A 21422-nucleotide genomic window follows, 5' to 3' on the forward strand; every position below is an offset into this window, starting at 1 on the left:
TTTCATTTAAAACTAAGCACCATGAAAATATAATAAATAACTCGAAGACAACCAGAGCACCCATATAATAGCACCGCGAGCCATAATTGCATAATAATCAGGCAGAGGTATATAACCTGTATGTCACAGTGTTTTGATAATGAATACCTTTGATTTAGGTTTTTGTGTTTCTCCATAGGAGATGGATGAATCCTATGGAGAAACACAAAACCTAAATCAATTCAAGACAGATTTCTTCCATTCTCAGCAAAAATGTGCTTGATGAAAGAAAACTTGCTCGTTCATTTTTTCTGTCTTTTTAACCTGATTGGCTGAAGGGGTCATTGCCCTGGATGGATAAATTTCAGTTTTTCACACACAGATGGTCAACAAGCTACTCAGTATCACAAACCCAGGTCACATTAAGGATTCTCAGTATGCAGTACACTTTCACACTGACCAGCGACTCCTTAAGGCTGTTAATCAGCTCTGCCCTGTGTAATTACTTTTGATTTGAGTTTATCGGATCTTTTATGTGAATTAAAATCAAACCATTAGACTACAGCACACAGCTCCTTGTGTTTTACATGGATGAATGCTTTAGTCTCTGAGGAATATTCTCAATTGCATTACAATATTCTTTGTTCTCTGGCTGCAATTTTCTTTGCCTGCTAACGGGATATCAAAACAAACTTGTAGTCTAAGCAGAAAAAAGTGATAAATACGCTTTAATACAGCATCTATAATCAGCATTATACTACCTTTGTATATAGTGTTTATGATGATTTGGAAAAGTTGCTTGTTGCCATCTAACAAAACCTCATGAGAGGATAAGGTTAATAAATACTTTAACTGTTAACGACTAGTAATGATATCTCTATTATGTTAGTAAGTCAGTGAAGCTCAAATTAAGTGCAAATGCATTCATTAAAAACAGAAATAGACCACTGAGAGAAATAAAATAATTCTTATACCAAAATAACCTGGAAGCTGATTTCTATATTTTCCACAGAACTTAGCCAGTGCAGCTGTATTATTAACAAACAAACAAAGCTGCAAATGGCTGTGATAAAACACATGGGATTTGTGGTCTTCTCTATAAAGATTTTCATAAGCAGTTATATAAACAAGAAAAACAGTGCCATACAGCAAAACATTATACTCTCATCATTCACTTTATTATGAACACCTGCACATTTATGCGGTTATGTAATATCAGGTGGAAGCTGCAGAATGCATAACATCATACAGATAAGTATCAAGAGCTTTAGATATTGTTCATATCAAACATAAGAATAAAGAAAATGTCTGAACTCTCAATATTTCAGAAACTGCTGATATCCTGGGATTTTCACTTAGAGCTTATACAGTGTGGTGTACAAACTGTATAATATCAGGAGAACATATCAGGTTCTACTCCTGTCAGCCAAGAACAGGACTCTGAGGCTGTCTTGAGCACAGACTGTGCAGAAAACAATGACCTGGTCTTAGTTAAACAACTTAAGAGCATAGCACTTTTGATGGCAGAGAAGCTCATTTTTAAAAATAGCTGCATATCTCTTTCTTGCAATAATTCTGGTCCACCAGCATCACCAAGCTGTTGTATTCTTATTTTGTGATTCTTTTCCCCAAAATTCTTTCAGGTGTTGTTTCTTTTTGTCAGTTTCTGCCTTCAGTCTCATCATGCTCTTATGCTCAGTTGGGTTAAGGTCTAATGAATGATCTGGCCAGTCTACAACCTTTTACTTTCCGCCCGATAAAGTCCTTTGTTATGTTGGCAGTGTGTTTTGGATCATTGTCTTGCTGCATGATAAAGTTTTTCCCAATTAGATTGAATGAATTTCTCTGTAAAGTGGCAGACAGACTGTTTCTGTAGACTTCATCAATAAAGATTAGTGAGACTGTTCCAGAAGCAGCCATGCAAGCCTAAGCCATGACAATACCTCCACTGTACTTGACAGATGATCTTGTATGTTTTGGATCATGAGCAGATCCTTACTTCCTCCACATTTTGTCCTTTCCATTACTTTATCTTGAATCCAGAAATTTTGTGGCTCATGTATTTAATTCTTTTGTGAATTCAAACCTGGCCTTCTGATTTTAACAACTGATGACTGGTTTGCATCTTGTGGTTTGGCTTCTCTATTTCTCCTCTCAAAGTCTTCTTTGAACAGAGTACTGTAATATCTTTACCCTGTCCTGTGGAGGTTGTTGTTCATGCTATTAATTGTTACAGCTCTCACAATGATTCGCTCATCAACTGCTATTGTTTTCGATGTCTGCTCTGATAAGCACACCATTAGTTTCTTTATTTTTCAGACATTTCATTCAAGATTCAATACTTATATACGGTATACAACCTGCAGTGAAATTATTTTTCTTAGGAGAAGTCTTTACTTGTTAAAAATACATTAGAGCACAGCAACATATCCCAGCTTAGAAGATGGGGCAAAAGCACAGGGTCAGCCATGATAAAGCACCCCTTGAGAAGAAAGGGTCAATGACCTTGCTTAAGTATGACAATGCTGAGGCTTGAACCACCAAAATTGCAATCAACAATCCAAAGCCATGACCATCTGAGCCATCAACATCCACTTCCAATTTGTTGTATTGGTATAGCTCAGTGCTTATGCTTATACTTGTTCTAATTGATTTTCCTTCTTTTCTCAGGTACAAAATCACATGCTTTTCTCCCATAGATAAATCTCTGGACTTCATGTTGGTTTATCCTTTTTAACAACAAATGCCTTCTTAACAGGTACAACCTAAATACACAAAAACCAAAGAGCTTTCATCACTGAAAAGACACCAGCATTTTATTTATCTTTGATGTTTTGGGGCTGTTTTGTGGTTACTGGACGAGACTCTTATTCAGATGGTACCAGGACCAAGGTGATTTAAATTAAATTGATATTGTCTGGGACAGGAGATTAAGACTTGCCCTAATAACAGAACTCAAGTCCCTTTGGCAGATATATGTTTTTGACTGATTAACGGGGAACAGACTGAAAGAAAAATTTTAGAAATGAGAATTATGCTAAAATAAAAACTATTGTGAGCCTAAATGTTTCTATCACTCATTATATGTGTATTATCAGCATTTGTACACATTCAAAATCTTTCTCTCGGTCTGCTTCTGATAACTGTTTGATCTGGTAAAGGATTAATATTTACAGTCTTCTATTATTTTTGCAATAGGTACAGTGCTGAGTACCTTCTGACTTTTGGTACTTTAAAACAAATTCATATTGAACTCTCTCTCTCTCTCTCTCACCAACACACACACACACACACACACACACACACACACACACACACACACACACACACACACACACACACCACACACACACAAGCACAGAGAGACAGAAAGAGAGAGAGAGAGAGAGAGAGAGAGAGAGAGAGAGAGAGAGAGAGAGAGAGAGAGTACACTAACAATATCAGCAATCATACATATTCTACAGTTACATACAGTTATCTGGAGTTAAATCAATACCGTTATTTGATCATGTATAATTTCTAACAGAAAAATGTAGAAGGCTGCTCCAGTTTCGCGGAATGAGTTCTGGAGTAAAATGTTTCTTTTCGCAAAAGCACGCTTGTATTATTACATTTTGTGTATTCAAATGCAATTAACTGCATAAATATTTTGCCATTAACTATTTGATAAGTATGTTACGATTTAGATGCTTAAGCAGTTATCGGTCATCAAAACAATGAAGCGAGCAGAAACGTGAACTATTCTGGCGCAGACCGCACGGGGAACAAATACATACATACATACATACATACATACATACATACATACATACATACATACATACATACATACATACATACATACGCAAGCAAGTAAATAAATTCAATAAGATAGATAGATAGATAGATAGATAGATAGATAGATAGATAGATAGATAGATAGATAGATAGATAGATAGATAGATCTTATCTATATGCATATATAGTAGTCTACTGTCAGATTTATGGACAGACACAGAAGATGTCGTTATGGCACTAATGCAGACCGTCCGTGCGTAAAAGATGTGCCATAACCAAGACCAGCTGTTTTTGGTTCGGCGACAACTGCAGACGAAATATCTGCAGACGAAAAGTAAAACAAACGTTATTTCGGAAGTTTAAAAATGCATCCTATACGCACATTATTGTTAATTTCAAAATAACGCGTTTTTTTTTTTTTTTGTTTTTTTTTTTTAGCGCTCTTTAAACGCACCTAATACTAGACAAGACGTGAGATTAGTTCTCGCCTTTCTGTTTAAATTAAGAGATAAAGTAGTCACAACTTCCTATAAATCCTTTAAAGTCATTTGAGGCCAAAGACTAAACAAAACGCCAGGAGCGAGACGTGGTGGTGACGTCAGGAGGTGCGATGCGCCGGCAGGAACGCGCATTTCTCAATCCCAGTCTATGTTGCGCACCTGCCAAAATCACCTCCGCGTAACAGCGCCTTCACGGACAGGACTTATATGAATAAGGCGCGATGAATTTTAGCCGGTCTCGCTCTTTTGCAGGCGCACCACGGAACATCAACTCGGGCTCCACCGACGAGCTGGTAATCACCTCCACTTTTGGCACGCTGCTCTCGCTTGTTTACGTAGTTGGCGTTTCGGGAAACGTGTACACTCTGGTCGTGATGTGCCACTCGATTCGCTTCGCTACCTCCATGTACGTCTCTATCATAAACTTGGCGCTCGCGGACTTGCTGTACCTCTCCACGATCCCATTCGTGGTGTGCACGTACTTCCTCAAGGACTGGTACTTCGGGGATGTGGGCTGTCGCATACTGCTCAGTTTGGATCTCCTCACCATGCACGCAAGCATCTTCACCTTAACCGTGATGTGCTTGGAACGCTACTTGGCTGTGACGAAGCCTCTGGACAACGTGAAGCGCTCAAAAAGCTATCGGAAAACTATGGCTTGGGGGGTGTGGATACTCTCTCTGATCTTAACCATGCCTATGATAATCATGGTGAACCAGACGAGCAGAAAGGCCGCTGACGGAGGCGTTAAACGCATGTGCGCTCCCACTTGGGCACCTCATGCGTATAAGATTTACCTGACTGTTCTGTTTTGCACCAGTATCATGGCGCCTGGCCTTATCATTGGCTACCTGTACACCAGATTAGCCAGGACATACCTTGAATCCCAGAGAAGCACGGCTCTAAATAAGGGCAATAAGCGATCACCTAAGCAAAAAGTACTTATAATGATATTTACGATCGTGCTCGTGTTCTGGGCCTGCTTCTTGCCCTTTTGGATTTGGCAGCTCTTGCCCCTCTACCACGAACCCCTGGGCCTGGCTCCTCACATACGCACGTGTATTAATTACCTGGTGGCGTGTCTGACCTACAGCAACAGCTGCATCAACCCGTTTCTGTACACGCTGCTCACCAAGAACTACCGCGAGTACCTGAAAAACCGCCACAAGAGCTTCTACCGCTACACGTCCTCGTTCAAGAAGCGGCCGCCGAGCTTGTACTCGTGGGGAAAGTCCGGGTCATCGAGCAATCAGTTCGAGTTTAACTCGGAGACGCTGGTCATGTCACAGCTGAAGGTGCAGTGAAGGGGTGTGGAAGAGGAAGATGACCAGAAGACATATGAGGGGGAAAAACATGGCCATAAGCAGGTACATATTTGTGTCAAATAATGTGAAACCATTTTTTCTCCCTCACTCAGCAAAATCAGCTTCACGCAAATCTACAGAAAAGTATGTAATAAGAATGTATTCTTAGTTATTAATATTATAAATATATGTATAAAATATTAGAAATATGCTACTTTTATTTCCTTCTTCACACTAATTTTTCAGACTATGTGTTTATTTATGTCCAAATCCAAATACATATATTCCTCACCTTTTTTTTTTTTCCATATGCATACAACAGAGGCACTTTTAAATCTCTGCAGCCAATGTATCATCGGTGTATCATTTTTCTGAAGCATATAGTTCATCTGTTCAGCTTTTTTTTATTTTTTATGAGAGATTGCTATGCATGTAGCTTTGTCACTGTGATCAATGCATCATTAAAAACATGATTCCACACCCCATTTTGTGGAAATATACAAGGAATTCTAGTTTTAACTCCCGGTGTGACAGATGAGATCTCATTAGTAGAAACACAGTGACACAAATGTCACCCTTTTCACAAAACTGTGAATGTGGTATAATTAAAGTCTTGAGGTCCATACCAATTTCCTCATTCTAGGCTAGCCTGAATTAATTAAACATGAAGCAAACTTGTCCTCCTTTAACGAAGCATTATTGAGAATTTTCAGTGGAGTGTAAGTCCATCGAGATATTGCTTAAACATGAATTAAACCACACATTCATTCATGTATTCCATGCAACTCCATCATGAATGGCTCAACATCTGCTGATCTCTCTTTCATATATGCATAGATAAGCTGGTGGTTCAATTTATATAGATGTTTGTGTATTCACACCACTCTTACATACAGACTTCTGCCCAACACATAGCACAGGCATGTTATTCACTACAAGCATGTATTTGTCAAAGCACATTTAGCTCAATTAAAGAATAAAAATAAACCTAATAAATCTTCTGGACATAATTAACAGTTCTTGACATCAGCCTTGAAACACAATTCTCTTTGCACTACAGGGAAAATAAATCTGCTCTTCATTCTGCTGTGTTCTTTTCTCTCTGGCGGTAACTAGAAAAGGAAAAAGAGAAGAATTCAGCACTCTCTGGGTCTCTCGAGATGGCAAAAGAACAAAAGCTCATAGCTAAAACCTGACGTTTTCATGCAGCCATCAAATTTAAAATGGGCTGAAACCCAGTCCAGGGTCAAAGTAGTGACTTGGATTTAAAGCAGTCCTTGGTGCTTGGCTCTTCACTAGAAGACAGTTTAAGCATTGTTTATTAATGCCGGGTTTGAAAGAAAGTGGAACATATGAGTCAAAAGACAGACAGTCTTATTGTACCCATTAGCTCTGTTGGGAGAACGCTTATTAACAAGTCACATTAAATAATAATTATAATATTACCTGAGCTGTAAAGCAGAGTGTTGGGTAAAAATAACATACTTATTTATTATTAATTCACATATTAAATGAATTTCCTTTACAGAAAGTCTGTTAAATATTCCAGGAATGAAATCTCTGAGCTTATTCTAATGTTCAGCAGTAAGCACTTTTATAAAATAGCTCCTCTGTGATTTCAGCGTAAACATGCCAGCAGGATTCTTGGCTTACTAGCTACTTCAGCGATATAAGCACCAGGACAGCCATTAAGTCTTTTACTGAGCAAGAGGTACTGGCTTTCAATATAGTATTACAAGGCTCTGAAAGTCGTTCTGAATAAGAAAAATTACATAAATGGTTGGGTTCTATTGCGTGAGTGAATGAGAGTGTGTGTGCCCTGCGATGGGTTGGCACTCCATCCAGGGTGTATCCCGCCTTGATGCCCGATGATGCCTGGGATAGGCACAGGCTCCCCGTGACCCGAGAAGTTCGGATAAGCGGTAGAAAATAAGTGAGTGAGTGAGTGAGTGAGTGAGTGAGGGTTGGGTTCTGAAATTTATAACACTATGCTCTGACTCTCCACTGTTGAGCTATCAATAAAACATTGAACCACATCTGGACAGATGTATGACGTTTTTAAGCTTAAACCCATACTCTATCAAAGCAACTGCCAGCAGAGGCAGAAGAAAATGTGCTTCTGTCTCTTGAAGTCAATGAAAAATTATAATAAGGATGTACTGGGATTAACACAGAAAAAGTAAAGTCGGTAAATAAAGAGGACAACATGCTCGTGTGGTGTGAAAATTCTTTATCACCTTTAACACTTAAATAAACTCCCACACATCATTTGTGGCTAACATCAGCAACATGCTCCCTTGGCCCACATTATGATGTTAAACGTGTACGTCCTCTTGTTCTTAAAACATTTGACAGCACTTTTTTCTCCCATGTACAAGATTTTATGTGAGAAATCCCATTCATTTTAAGAATCTGTGTATCTTCGGTCATCCATAACATCAATTAACTTCAGCTGTTCAAAGTCGAATGGTTTCACAATGGAAATAAATGACAAGGTTTTAACACTTTTCCTCTGTAAAGCACATGGCTGCACCACCTTTGCAACTTAAATGATTAATTAAGCAACCATCACATGCATATTAATACCATTAATTAATAATACATTAATAAGAATGAATCAATGTATAGTTTATTAATTAAGAATTCCAGAGTCTTTTTTATCAAGCTGGTGCCGATGTTATACCTGTGGGAAAAGAAGAGCCTAGAGCTCAGCCAACACTCGTGAACAAAAAAAATATAGTGCATGCTACACTGGAAATGGAATAGTAGATTTGTGCTTTTATGATTCTGAGGTTTTGACTCTTGAATTATAAAGTATAACCAGAACTACATGAGACACTTGTGCAATAAAATCACTATGAAACAAAAGCAAATTGCAAAGGATGGCAAAGCAACCTCATTCGTTCAGTTACGTTATGACAGATGGTAAATACTGGTTACCAATTTGCTCATAGTTTAGCAAGGAACTGATTATATCATAACAGATATAGTAAAAATAAATAAATAAAAGAAACAAAAAAAAAAACACACATTCAATATACTGTCATCCTGAAATCCAATTGGAACATTATCCAGAAAATGGTTAATGCTGATTCAATAGGATTAAGAAGCAGATGCCAAAAACAACTTGGACAGATATGCTGCTATAGATCTAAGAGAAACCTTTGGATAACCTCCTATAAATAATTCACTTGTTTCCATGGATAACCATCAAATCTGTTTGCTTGAATTATTTCTCAAAGAATCTTTTCCTCTCACGTGTGATCTCGGCATCAGACAGACACAGCTTCACTCCATGGCCGTAGAGAAAGCAAAGAGATCAATTGAGGTTCAGAAGTTCAGCTCAACATCGTAATCATTCACTCAGCATGCTTCACATCCATCAGCAAAACCTGGGCTATGCAGTTGGATTTATATAATCCTAGCTGAAAGCCCAGATTGAATGTTCTGCCTCTTTCTTCAGTCACAAATACTTTACGATCTATGCAGAATTGCCACCCATTGTCACATTATGCACTAATCGCAACTAAATGATCCTGAATTTGTTCTGACAAAAGCTGACTTTATTTTGTAACAAATATGGGGGATGACAGTTCAGCACAGCTCTCACTGAGCATCTGTTTTTTTAAATCCTGATGTGGGACAGTGAGTCTCTTCATGTAATATTTTAAGCATTTTTAATATTAATGATTATGTCTTATGATTGTTGAATTTTGCAATTTTAGCCTCTTAAAACTTCATTTGTTGTGGTCCATGCATTGGAGAATTAAATAGCAGAGAGTCTCTTTGTGTAATATAAAGAAATGGAAGAAAAAGGGGCAAAAATCAGTATGAGGTCTTGAAACCACAGTTTAATATTCTTAACTGATGACAGCAATAAAACAGTGCATTAAGCATAACTACGCTCAATTAAATCTGAAGCACTGGGATCAATAAATGACATTTGAATTGGTAGAGTTTATTCTAGATCAAGATATACTTTCCAGGGAGCGGGCAAATTGATGCATTTCCGTGCATGTCATGAGAGTAAAAGGTCTGCGTGGAAGACTGCATTAATAAACTTTTCCAGCACATGAGTTTATTGAGACCTTTGACTCCTTCTGTCGTAGAGAGCGTGATTGACAAACAGATCGTGCAACTGTCATAGACCTTTTCAGAGGACAACATTCTCAGCAATTATGCTTCAGAAATTTTCACAGCGAAGTCTAGGAAATGTACTGAAAGCTAAACCCCTGCGAACGCTTTTAAATTGCTCTTTCATTAGGCTAGGAGCAATTTCATTCATATCACCTGTTGAGAATTTCTACTTGTGCTGTTTGTCCAAACTGTGATAACTGAGCCAACTGTTGACAAAAGGGATGCGGCCAAGAAGACAGTACATATAAAACATGGAAAAAGGCAAAGAGAAATTCAAAAGCAGAAGCACAGGGGTGGATGAATTCCCACAAAAAGAGAATCTTTTGTAAGAGAATCTTCTTTTCAATAAAAAAAGGGCAATTATTACTCATGCAGGTATTGTTGTTTTTCCATCGTAACATGCTCATATTGTCTGTTTTTATTTCCTGAAGAAAACAAAAAAAGGGAAATTTCGGCTGAAAACCTAAGTGTCTTCTCTTGTTTTGTTTCTGTCCCAGGGCTACAGCCATCTCAGAAGGACACTACGGTAAGCTGGGATCGGCGATAGCATAATCGGGGTCACATGTGAAGGACACGGTGATGGCGTAACGCGTGCCCCATGCCACCTTCTCCACATGGTGGAGGTTCTCGGAGCCTGAGGAAAAGAAAGACACTCGCCCTGCAAAGAAAAAGAGCGTGAAGATCACAATGGGGGTGTTTTTCCATAATTCCAACCTTCAACCTGAGGCACTGAATCATAGCTTGTGTTCAGTTTGTGATTTAATGTATGTGATGTTTTAGAATGTTAATGGCAAACAACACAGAGAAGCTGTGCTTATGACGAGTCTGGAAGAGCAGCGGCACAAATTCCCATTGCGTCTCAGGACCCAATTCACACAATTTAAAAAGCTGCCGGCTCACTGGCCGCGCTCGAGCATCACCAAAACCAATTAGACAAGCGTGTGTCTGTGTCAATGACAGGAGACATTTACAACATTAACAAGAAATTTATGTAAATTACCTCCGCTATCTCTTATGTCTGCATGAATTTGACCTTTGTAGACTGCAATTTAGCATGGAAATTATTTTCAATTATGCTTTCGTTTTTTAAATGAACAACTTTGGGAAAGTGGTAATGCATTAACTGAATTATTGAGTGAAACTGTTTATTCTTTAAAGCTACGCAAATAAAAAAAAACTGAGAAGCAGGATGGAATATTATGGATTGCAAATGCCGCTTTATGAGGCTGGCTGGGATTTTTCAGTGAGTCAGCAATAAGCAACAGCAAACCCAATAATCAATATAATACGGAGAGCTATTTGTGTTGAAAAGGTTTTAACATTAAAAAGCATTACTATTTATACACAGAACTGGATAAAGAAGGATGTGCAATGGCAGGAATAACATTAATAGCACAAGACTGAGGTTTAATGCGTGTGGAGTGGATCACTGACTCAGACCTTTCACGCAGTGGGTCATGAAGCATAGAGTCCATGATTTTTTATTTGTTATTATTGAGCAACCAAACATTCTGAAAGCTGTTATATTTATTATTGAGTTCTTATAGTTATTAGGCTGTTTGTCAACCCCTTCAAATAAAAGTATTTATTTCAGATCTGAATAACGAGAAAAAAAAATGTCTGTCTAGAAATAATTTGAACTTTGACCTAATGTGATGTGTCCCTTAATGTTACTTAACAATTGCTTAATTAATAAAAACAAGCGAGACACTCCATAATGCGGCCACACAGACTTCCAGGTTTCACAGATGAGACTCATTAAGTGACGTTTTCCGTCTGCCTTGATGACTAGTGAACTGTTCCTTGCTTTTGTGTTTCTTCTTTAAGAACAGTTACATTTTGTGGTGCTAATTGACATCCAAGAATAGAAATAGATACATGTATGGACTGAGTCCTATATTTTGTAATACAGAGGCAAATGAAATTTTAAATCTTTCTTCTGACACTTTAACTTCACAGAGTAAAAACAATAAAACTCCGCAACATCCGATACGAGTCATGTCCCCCGTGTAAAAGGAAAAATATAGAGCAGAATGTACAGTTACTTCGTTAAGTTTAGATACGCCTTGCGGAATGTGCAAAAATGTAAAATAGGATCATAAACATATTTTTGTTTTGTTTTGTACTGCCCCGAATAAGCTGTTTCACAAAACAGATGGAGTGAAAGAATCCATTCCATCGGATCCAAAACACATAATATTTCTAAAAGCTCCTCTGTCTCTTTCTCTGATATCGCTCTTTTTGGACAAGCGCCGAGGTACAGACGTACCCTCACAGCGCAGTGCGCTGCCACATTTGATTTAAGAAGTAAGAGGCAGGAATGCACAAATCACTTCCTATAAAGACAATAAGCACTGAAAGAGCGAGGCTCTCTGTAAGGGCGATGCCAGGTTGTCCCCTGTGGTTGGCTGCTGTCATTCGCCAATCTGTCAAAGCACCTGTTCGACCCAATCCAACCATCACCATTACCCCCCACCCCCAATCCATCCCACCCAATCTCCTCCAGCACTATGTCCCTGTTTCCTCACTGTGATGTGCAGATGTGCCATTTTTATTTAACACCATTAACAGTTCCGTGCTATTGAGGCCTTTTGGGTCTTTTCAGAAATGTTTAGTAATCTCTCAGATGGAGGTGCCCTGTATGGCAGCGAGCACTCCAGCTCCGGATAATCATGTGCGGTTTATGTTATATTTACTGATTAATACATCTCAGTCAAAAGACTTTAACTGATTGTCTATAGTAGTCAACACAAAGGTTGGATGTTGAACAATAACTATCAGTTTCCAGTGCTTGGTTTAGTCATGAGTCACAGTCATGACAGGTCAGTGGGGAGATCATTGCTGACTTCACGAGGAAGCGCACAATTCACACAACTGTTGAGTCGTTGAGAAGCGCCAAGTTCCTTGGGTTACACATCACAGATGACCTAACATGGTCTATAAACACCAAATCTCTTGAGAAGAAAGCACAGCAAAGTTTGCAGCATGCAGTGCAAGACTATCAGACGTTGCAAGAGCTTTTTCCCCACATGCCATTGGGCTGCTCGAGTCAATCTGACAATACTGAAAACACACTGCCTTGTCATGACTGTGACGGGTGAACCACACACACTTTCAGTCTTGTCTTGTGCAATAACCAGACTACTCGTGCAAATAGTTATGTTTAGCATGGATTGTCCTTTTACATTCAGTGCTACTTTTCCACTAAAACCAAGCAATGGGAACTGATATTTATTGTGCAACAGCCAAACTTTGTGTTGACTACTATAGTTCTGCACTGTAGTTCTGGCTGCTCATTGTATGTTTACAACTGCACATTGGAGCTCTGGAGAATCGCAATTCCTTTCTGCTAAGCACCCTGTTGCCTGGCTGAAGGACAATACACTATGACTTTGACTCGACAGAAGCCTTATATCTATTTCATTTATTGACCTGTGACCTTCTGAACCTCATATCTGTGCTCTTCGTAACCGCCCTCCATCAGCCACCATCCACCATCTCAACGTCCAATTTTCTGCCCGGTTTCTCAACTGGATAATGTCTGTCATTGTTCCCCTCCTCCCCCTCAGAGGGAGGCTGATTATCAGTCACACCATTGCCAAGCTTACTGCCAGGGTAGTAATTACCTTAGTGAAGTTCATAGGTTCATCATCTGCCCATGATTGCTAATCAACACAAAATGACTGTCTCAGCACAGCCGTGCAGAAAACTGTGGCTCTTGTAGACTTGTAGACTAACCCTTTAAACCTGTCACACAGCAATTCAGAACCGACAGCGAGGACAATAACCTGAACATCAGTGGGCTGATGAATAGAGTATGTCCAAAGTTCTTTCAAAACTGAAATGTTGTGAAATATTACAGCACTTGAGTATTTTGGTTGCATCTGTTTTGATAAGCAGAAATGACACTGACTGGAAAAACCCTTCACTGCGTGATTGGAAGGAAGGTATAAGCAAAAGTATATCAACTAATCTGCATTCGCCATCACCTGTCTGTGACTTTCAATGTGTTCAGCAAGCAGTGAGTGACAGATCACCACCCCCACCCCACCCCACCGCTACAGATTTGCAGTATTAAAATAAATAAATAAATAAATAAAAACAGCTCGGTCTCTGAACACGTAGTTTCCAGAAATAGAGCTACTCTACAAAAAAGCTTTTCATATAATACATCAGACCATAAGACAGATGTGTGCCTTTCTGCACTGGTCAGCCTAATCAGTCGGCTATTCGTGGATCGTGTTATTATGCAGGTTTAGTGAAAGCTTACATAAAAGAATGAGTCAGTACCATGGGCTTGTTCCACAACATCCAGTTCCGTAATGATTGACAAATGGATGAACGAGCATTCACAATACAAACGACTGCTGAACATGACCAATACCCTTGTGTTTCATTAAACACGTAATGTAAAAGTACAAAAGCATGATGATGGTTGTGTTTTTGTCCTTCACCAAATGATACTTTCGTGCTGAGACTGAGTTCATAATAATGGCTAATCTAGTGCTACTGGTAAATATGCTCTTCATTATCAAAGTAATAAAGATCCACATCAAGATCTAGGAATCTAGCATCAACCTGTGTAGGTTTTGTTTTCTTTCATACAAAGGCCACCAGCAGTATTACAAGATCTTTTGTAAATCTGATAGAAGGCCAAACGCTAAAAGAGCAGAGAATGTAGTTAATGTTGTTCTCAATGGACAGGAATATATTTTGATCTCCAAAAAAGAAGACAAAATGCCGAGGCAGGAACATCGCATTTGTTCGGTCTGAGAACTCTGTTACATCTATAAAAATAGACATCTAACATGACACCAAGTCTAAACACACACAAAAATAAGCTTTCTGGCGGCTTAACTGTGTTAATAAGATGTCTAGCTGTGAAGCGAGCCCTAAATTCACTACTGTTTAAAAATACAAAAGAAACATCTAAACTGTAACTAAGCCATAAGCAATATCAACCTAATGTGAGTGGTAGACACACAAATTACACGTTTCTTGTTAACTGATCTGTTATCCGACATCAGTATAACGTACTTATTCAACTTGTATCAGAGTAAATTTGGTTTCACAATTAAATCACTTTCAAAAGGATTATTCATGTATTCTCAGACAAAGTGATGTATACCTGCACGGGGCTCCACTGTTTGGTTGCTGTTTGGGTCTATAAAGATGAATCTCCCCCCTCCAAAATCCACATCATAATCTGTTAGGTAGAGCAACGAGGTGTAGTCAAAGGAGCCGTAGGTCACCTGTAGAAAGCACAAATCTCTCTCATTCAGTCTATCTTCCAGACACTTTCCAAGCAAATTTCTTCCCCCTCACCAAAAAAAACTTTCATGGCTAAATTAAATAAATTACACTGAATGATGTGCACTGTGAAACATTTTCTCCTTAATCTAATATAAATAACCTCTGATTTTCCTTATCACGCACTGACAGTTTTCTGCTCTTCCGTACGCCTTAGATTTTTTTTTTTTTTATGGGGGGGAGACGTCCAGAGAATTCAAATCAAATAAGTCTCATATTCCTAGAATTTACATTTGCTTATTTAAGGTTTAACTTCACTGAGAAGTCCATAAGTCCTGCTTTGGCTGTTTCCTTAATTCCATATTCAGGAAAATTCTCCATTTTTAATCGTACTTCACGGTTAAAAGTTCTCTCTAATCTTTAAGAAGCAAATGGTGCCAGCACATCAAATTACATCATGTTAACACCATAGCGGTTTAATAAGTTCTATGTAAATGGAGGAGGTCTTGGGGGCAATTAGAAAATGTGTGGCAGGAAATGATGAGCGATGACTGCAAGGAAGTTTCTGAATGCAATTTATGAGGTTGTACCATACATACACAGTGTAATGAAATAATGCCAAAAAGTAAATAAATACTGACAAAAATAAATAAATAATAATAATTTGGTCTGTAACCTGCACCCATGGCCTTGGGTCTTAATACAGTGCAGTAAATCCACTATGTTCATGTATCTATGTTTATATCAGATTTCCACAGTGTATTTAAATATTTATTTATGATTCAACCTTCTAATCTTAATCACAACACTGAAATTCAAGTAACTTTAACAAAAGAACAAATAAGTAAAAGAAACGGTTTTGTAAGCTTATTTATTAGCGATTAGATTAAGGGTTTTGAGAAAGATGAGCTCATCCCTCATCAGCATGCTAGGAAGCATCTTGGGTAAGTGCTGAAGAACACATCTGCTCCCCACATTTATTAACAAGGTTTTTGCAGAAACAGACTGTGGTGAGCTCTGGCTAATATCCTGCATGGTGAGAAAACATATATTAACTCTGTCTGAAATGCACTTTTAAAAATATTATAGGATTCAATTAGAAATGCTGACTTCAAATAAAGAGATGGAATATTTTTTTGTCCTCTCATGTGGCTCATTCGCTGCTCTGATTATCTCAGGAGGTGATGCTTTTTGAAGTCAGGCCAAGAGTCAAGCGATCCCCCTCCCCAATTAGAGTGTGTGGGAGCAAATTGCATCTCCATTAAAACACACTCTGACTTTCATACCTCAGCTGTACAAATCAACCAAATATCTAAAGATAATTGTAGGGCATGTTGAAACACTGCAATAAAAGCACTATGCTGCAACACTGAGTGTTGAGATCACAAGAAAGCAGAAGTTATAGGACAAACAATTTCACAAAACATTGCAAGACAATATTTCTATACAAACAAATTACTATGCAAACAAATCATTATGCAGAGGTTTAAAAAAAAAAAAAAAACAGCTGTTCACAAATATTTTCGCCCTAAATTACACATTTACACGGAGTAGTAGACTTAGTCACAGTCTGCATCATTAGTCCCCACCCTGCATAGCTGAGTGATTATCCTGCTCTAAAACACCCATGTTCACTATGAAAGGATTGTTTTCTTCCTCTCTCCTAATCACTTTCACTGGATACGGTCTTGAGGGCATGTTGAGACTTTTCAACAAAATAAGTATTTGCGATCACTAGAACACAACAATGTTTACCGTTTTCTCCTCATCTTATGCTATATGAAGCTATCTGCTTTAATATCACATGACTATGTTCAGAGCTTCGGCTAACCGTTCCTCCAAAAAAAGGGGACATATTTCTGTAAAACCTTTTCACATCGTGAGTGTAATTTTTTTTATACATTTCTGGTGAAATGCTACAGAACTCTGTTCGGCAGGTTCAAAAGTATCACAATGGTATAAATTGATCCAGGTAATTTCTCAGTAGAATGTGATTTGTTTAGTTAAGTATAGTGAATTAGATTTTCTGCTAATACGCAAGACATGGAGTTCATGCAGCCAGGGTCTGAACAGTCTGGAAGTCAAAGACAGGGCTTGGTATTGGTCAATTTACGAACACAGTGTCTGATGATGATATAGTGAGAATGAACTATCTACAGTTAACACATAGCTGATTGTGGTTCTCTTTTGTAGCGCTAAACAGCAGTCTGAATGTACTGACCACTTCACTTTACTGTGGATTCTGCCACTGTTGCACAGAATTCAGTAACCAGACCTGCTCGTGACCTTAAGGTGGTTGAAAGGACTATAGGCAGACGATTCCGACCTCTTCTAGACCTCTAACAGATCTGTTGACCCAAAGAGATGGATAGATCTGGTATCCTGTGCTTGTGACTTTAATTATGTATGAGAGGTTTAACTGACATCAGAACTGATCGAGTGTCAGAAAGGTGCCGGAGATAAAGCCTTATTTGTTGAGTTGGGATAGATTTGGAGATCTAATTACTGGTTGGAATCATTACTGCAAATGTGGAGGAATGACACAGTCAGTATATACAGATTTCATTTAGGGGTGTAATGGTTAGATTTATGGTCCTAAGCTTCACAATTTCAATTCCATATTTTGAACAAGAATTTCTGCATCGTAAACACTATAAAACTAAATTAGCCAAAAATGGCTTTGAACAGAGGTTTAATAATGTATGTAAATCTACTACAGGTGCAGCTTAACTTAAGAATAATTCAATGTATAAATTCCCCACAAAAATTGATCGAATGAATCAACTGAACCAAACAAAACAGAAGCAGAAACAGAGCTAGTTGGCTAAAATGCCCAATTTCTTCAGACTGTGTCATAATTAAAAATGACTGAAAAGCTTCAAACTGTGACCTTTGTGCTGTCTATATGCAGTATTTGAACTGTATGGATTGCGTATATTAAACCTTGGGTGTTCAAACAGTGTAACCGCAGTACATGAATAATTAATAGTAAGCTGATGTCACACGTTTTCTTGTTGCGCATTGGCATGCTTTTGCATCACAGTGCATCATTTCATGCTGTATCGTAATGTTACACCCCTAGTTCCTGTGTGATCAAAGTGTGTGTGTGTGTGTGTGTCACCTTGTCAATATGTGGGTGCCAGTACTCATCATGAGCAGTCTTAGCAACGGTGCTGTTGATACGGGAAAAGAAGGTGGGCTTGGTGAGGTACAGATTACTAGAGTCCAGGCCAAATGTTTCAGCAATCACCCTCTGAATACGGCTGCGCACGGCCCTGATTCGGAGGAGGACAATTTCTTCAGGAATTCATGATTGTTATCTTTCAAAGTGCAAGTTATTTAAAAAAGTTTAGATATTAATGAGGAAATGATGCTATATTCTTCATCCTAAGTGATCGAGTGCAATTATTTGTGTGTGTGTGTATATATATATATATATATATATATATATATATATATATATATATATATATATATATATATATATATATATATTCTCCCTTTAATTTGGTAGAACTACTTCCACCAAATTTTTGTATTCTTCTGAGAGGCTTGTCCCTTAATGCATTGATCCACACTCGTTTCCAGACATTTGTTCTAACTTTGCCAGAGTGCTTTGTCAATCTTTGCCCATTGCCCTAGTTTCTGTGACTTATCTGTCATAAATCTATCAGATGTTTCTCACTGTCTTCGTCATATAACTGAGAAGGTTGTGACAAAACTTCTGTGTGTATCTGTTTGTCTTTGCCTCAGACTTGCTCATTGGGGATAAATAAATACATACATACATATATACATACATACATACATACTGTACATACACACTGTGAACTCTATATCTTAATTTTTTACTATATTATTTCTTTTTTCTCCTTATGTTTAACTTCTGTTCTATGTTTATGTTCTGTAAAGCTGCTTTGAGACGAAGCCCATTGTAAAAAGCACTATACAAATAAACTTGAATTGAAATTGAATTATGATTTGGGTCAGGGTCACGCTGCCAGCATACTTTCAGAGATTTCCTTTCAACATCTTTTAGCATCGATTCTATTTTTCTGTAATTCATTTGCAAACAAGACAATTCGTTTGTGTAAAAATGACCATGAATAGAATCTACACTCTACCATGAATAAATTGAATTGAAGATATACCTGTAGAGTTTGAAATCGTCTTCAGTGAAGATATCTCGTATTTGGTTGTTAAAATATCTGTTGAAAAGAGAGCAGATGAGCTAAATAAAATGTGTTGCTCCTGAACAACCCTGATATTTTTAAAGCCTGGAATAAAAAGACTGGTAAATATATACAGGCTCAGTACAGACAGGCTGTGGCATCGTGAACACATCAGCACATATCACATAGAAATGCAAACACTGTGAGGTTGCAGTGTAACTCCACAAAATCCAGATGTTAAGAATACAGGTGAGCAGTTTGAGAAATAAAAGTATTGCTCAGTCTTCCAATAAAAAAAGGTAGTGATTACTCAGATTCTGATGTGTGGATGAAAGACACAGAAGACTTGCTGTATTTACTCTGAGACGTAAAACTAGCCGAACGGATCTGAGACACATTTTACGTACATGCTTAGTGACGTTGGCTTGACTTAATTGCTTACCTGTAGATATTGATGAACTTTTTTCCCATCGACAAAGCTCCAGAGTGTAGATCCAGAATGGATGCCTACACACACACACGCGCACACACACACACACTGCGGATCAAATAATCGTATCCAAACAGTTGAGTATGTTTGATGAAAGCAATCGTCTACAACGGAAAACACAGAAGAGCAAAGTCTCCCCTTTGAGATAAATGAATCCTCCAGATAAAATAATAATTCAGGCCCTTTGGTACTTTTGGTGCTTACAGTGTTTACAGTCTCTTTACACTTTAGTGTGATTAAGTCTGCTGCACTGGCCCAGCAGATAGATGCATTGGCAGCTGTGAGATTCTCAGCACAACACATTAATAATTCCAGATGAGTCTGGCTGAAGCCCAAACACACACTGCTGCTCACCCACAGCTCGACACAGTCACACTTCATAAAAAGATGACTTGTATGAAGAGGCAGTGAGGCTGGGTTAGTGTCTTGAACCATAAGCCTCCTGGAAAGGTGACAGGATTTTGAATAGTCTGAAAAACACGCCGATGGCAATATTTCTGAAATTTGCCCTGAAAGCTGTAATACGGAAGAAATGTCAGAAAACTGCAGAATTCTAATTCTTCTGCTGCCTGTCAGTGATTGTTTTTTAAGCAATAAACCAAAGGGTAGGAACAAAAAACCTTGCTTAAGGGTAGTGCTTAAGGCAATTATTATTAGAGTGATGAGCTGAAGAATCCTGAAAGCTTTCTTTTCTTATTATGAATGAAGTTAATATGTTTGGATTAAAATAACATATTTTGCTCATTAAAAAAATTGCATGAATTATTAACTTAGGTGATGGGGTTGTGGGGTGTCAGCTCGAGTAGGTCTCGATCTGAGTTGATTCATTCAGTGGCTGAATCATTTGCTGAATCATGTAAAAATGTCTGAATCAACAATAATATAAAAAGAAATTAATATTCATCATTGTATTTTTTGGTCAAGGTTGTATTTTTAAATGTGTATTTTATTTTATTTGATATAATACAAAAAAATAATAAATCACAGCAAAACAACCGGTTTGAACTGTAATTTCAGAATTATGATATACTGAATCCTTAGAAATAAAAGGTTAGAAATAATATCAGACTTTTTTTCCTTTAGACATAAATAAAAAAAAAATAATTAATGGTTTCTTTAACTAAAAACCTCTGCAATCTTTAACACACAAGATAATTTGATCTAATCCTTCAATGGGGCTATGTGTGGATTTAAAAAAAGAAAAAAAAAAAAAGACATTTAACATCTGAGAGTCATCATGAAAGTGTGACTCATGAGCCGAACATCTAAGCGAGTCAGTCAGATTAACTACATTTTTAAGCAAATAGTCTAGTATTATACTGCCCCCTTGTGTAATTCACAGGAAAGTGCACAGAGGAGCAATTTGCCACCTGTTTATACACTAACACTCAGCTCAATGTCTTCACATGTTTCAGCAATTTTGTAATAAAATTATAGACTGAATCCACAAATAAGAAATTCTACTCACACCTCCATCTGATCCGCCGAGCGCCAGGCCCTTTTCTGCTAACCTGTGGAATCCGACAAGACATTTTATTTAATAGCAAATGTGTGTGCAGTTCTGTTGCATGTGTGTGTGTGCACCTCTTCAGTGTCTGAGCCTCGTCTGCGGTTACCACGCTGTCTGAAACGGCTCGGCCACATTTGGTAGGTGTGCAACCTGAAGACAAAACATCTTCCACACATTAACAGATAGTTAGTAATCATCTAGACTTGAATTTTTCAATCAACTCTTCTGTTGTTAACAACATTTTAATATTATGAGGTGACAAGACTGCGTTACAGAATAAACATCTCCAATGAACATCCCTAA

At 38.0% G+C, this 21422-nt stretch overlaps 2 protein-coding genes across 2 annotated transcripts in view; one reads left to right on the forward strand and one right to left on the reverse strand.

Annotated features, from left to right (window-relative positions):
• Positions 1-4373: 4373 nt before the first annotated feature.
• LOC113639027 (urotensin-2 receptor) lies at positions 4374-6509 on the forward strand. The gene has a single exon (XM_027140665.2). The coding sequence runs from the start codon at positions 4478-4480 to the stop codon at positions 5558-5560; it is 1083 nt and encodes a 360-aa protein (XP_026996466.1). The 5' UTR covers positions 4374-4477; the 3' UTR covers positions 5561-6509.
• A 2882-nt stretch (positions 6510-9391) lies between these two features.
• LOC113639025 (26S proteasome non-ATPase regulatory subunit 11B-like) overlaps positions 9392-21422 on the reverse strand; it is a 22198-nt gene continuing 10167 nt past the window's right edge. The window contains exons 11-17 of the mRNA XM_027140663.2: positions 21194-21269; positions 21078-21120; positions 19562-19626; positions 19099-19155; positions 18069-18222; positions 14826-14949; positions 9392-10355 (exon numbers count right to left, since the gene is read on the reverse strand). Of these exons, the coding sequence (XP_026996464.2) occupies positions 10219-10355; positions 14826-14949; positions 18069-18222; positions 19099-19155; positions 19562-19626; positions 21078-21120; positions 21194-21269 (656 nt within the window). The 3' untranslated portion in view covers positions 9392-10218. The remainder of the gene's footprint in view (positions 10356-14825; positions 14950-18068; positions 18223-19098; positions 19156-19561; positions 19627-21077; positions 21121-21193; positions 21270-21422) is intronic.

This window comes from Tachysurus fulvidraco, chromosome 8 (genome assembly GCF_022655615.1).
Source record: "Tachysurus fulvidraco isolate hzauxx_2018 chromosome 8, HZAU_PFXX_2.0, whole genome shotgun sequence".
In the NCBI taxonomy this organism is placed as follows: domain Eukaryota; kingdom Metazoa; phylum Chordata; class Actinopteri; order Siluriformes; family Bagridae; genus Tachysurus; species Tachysurus fulvidraco.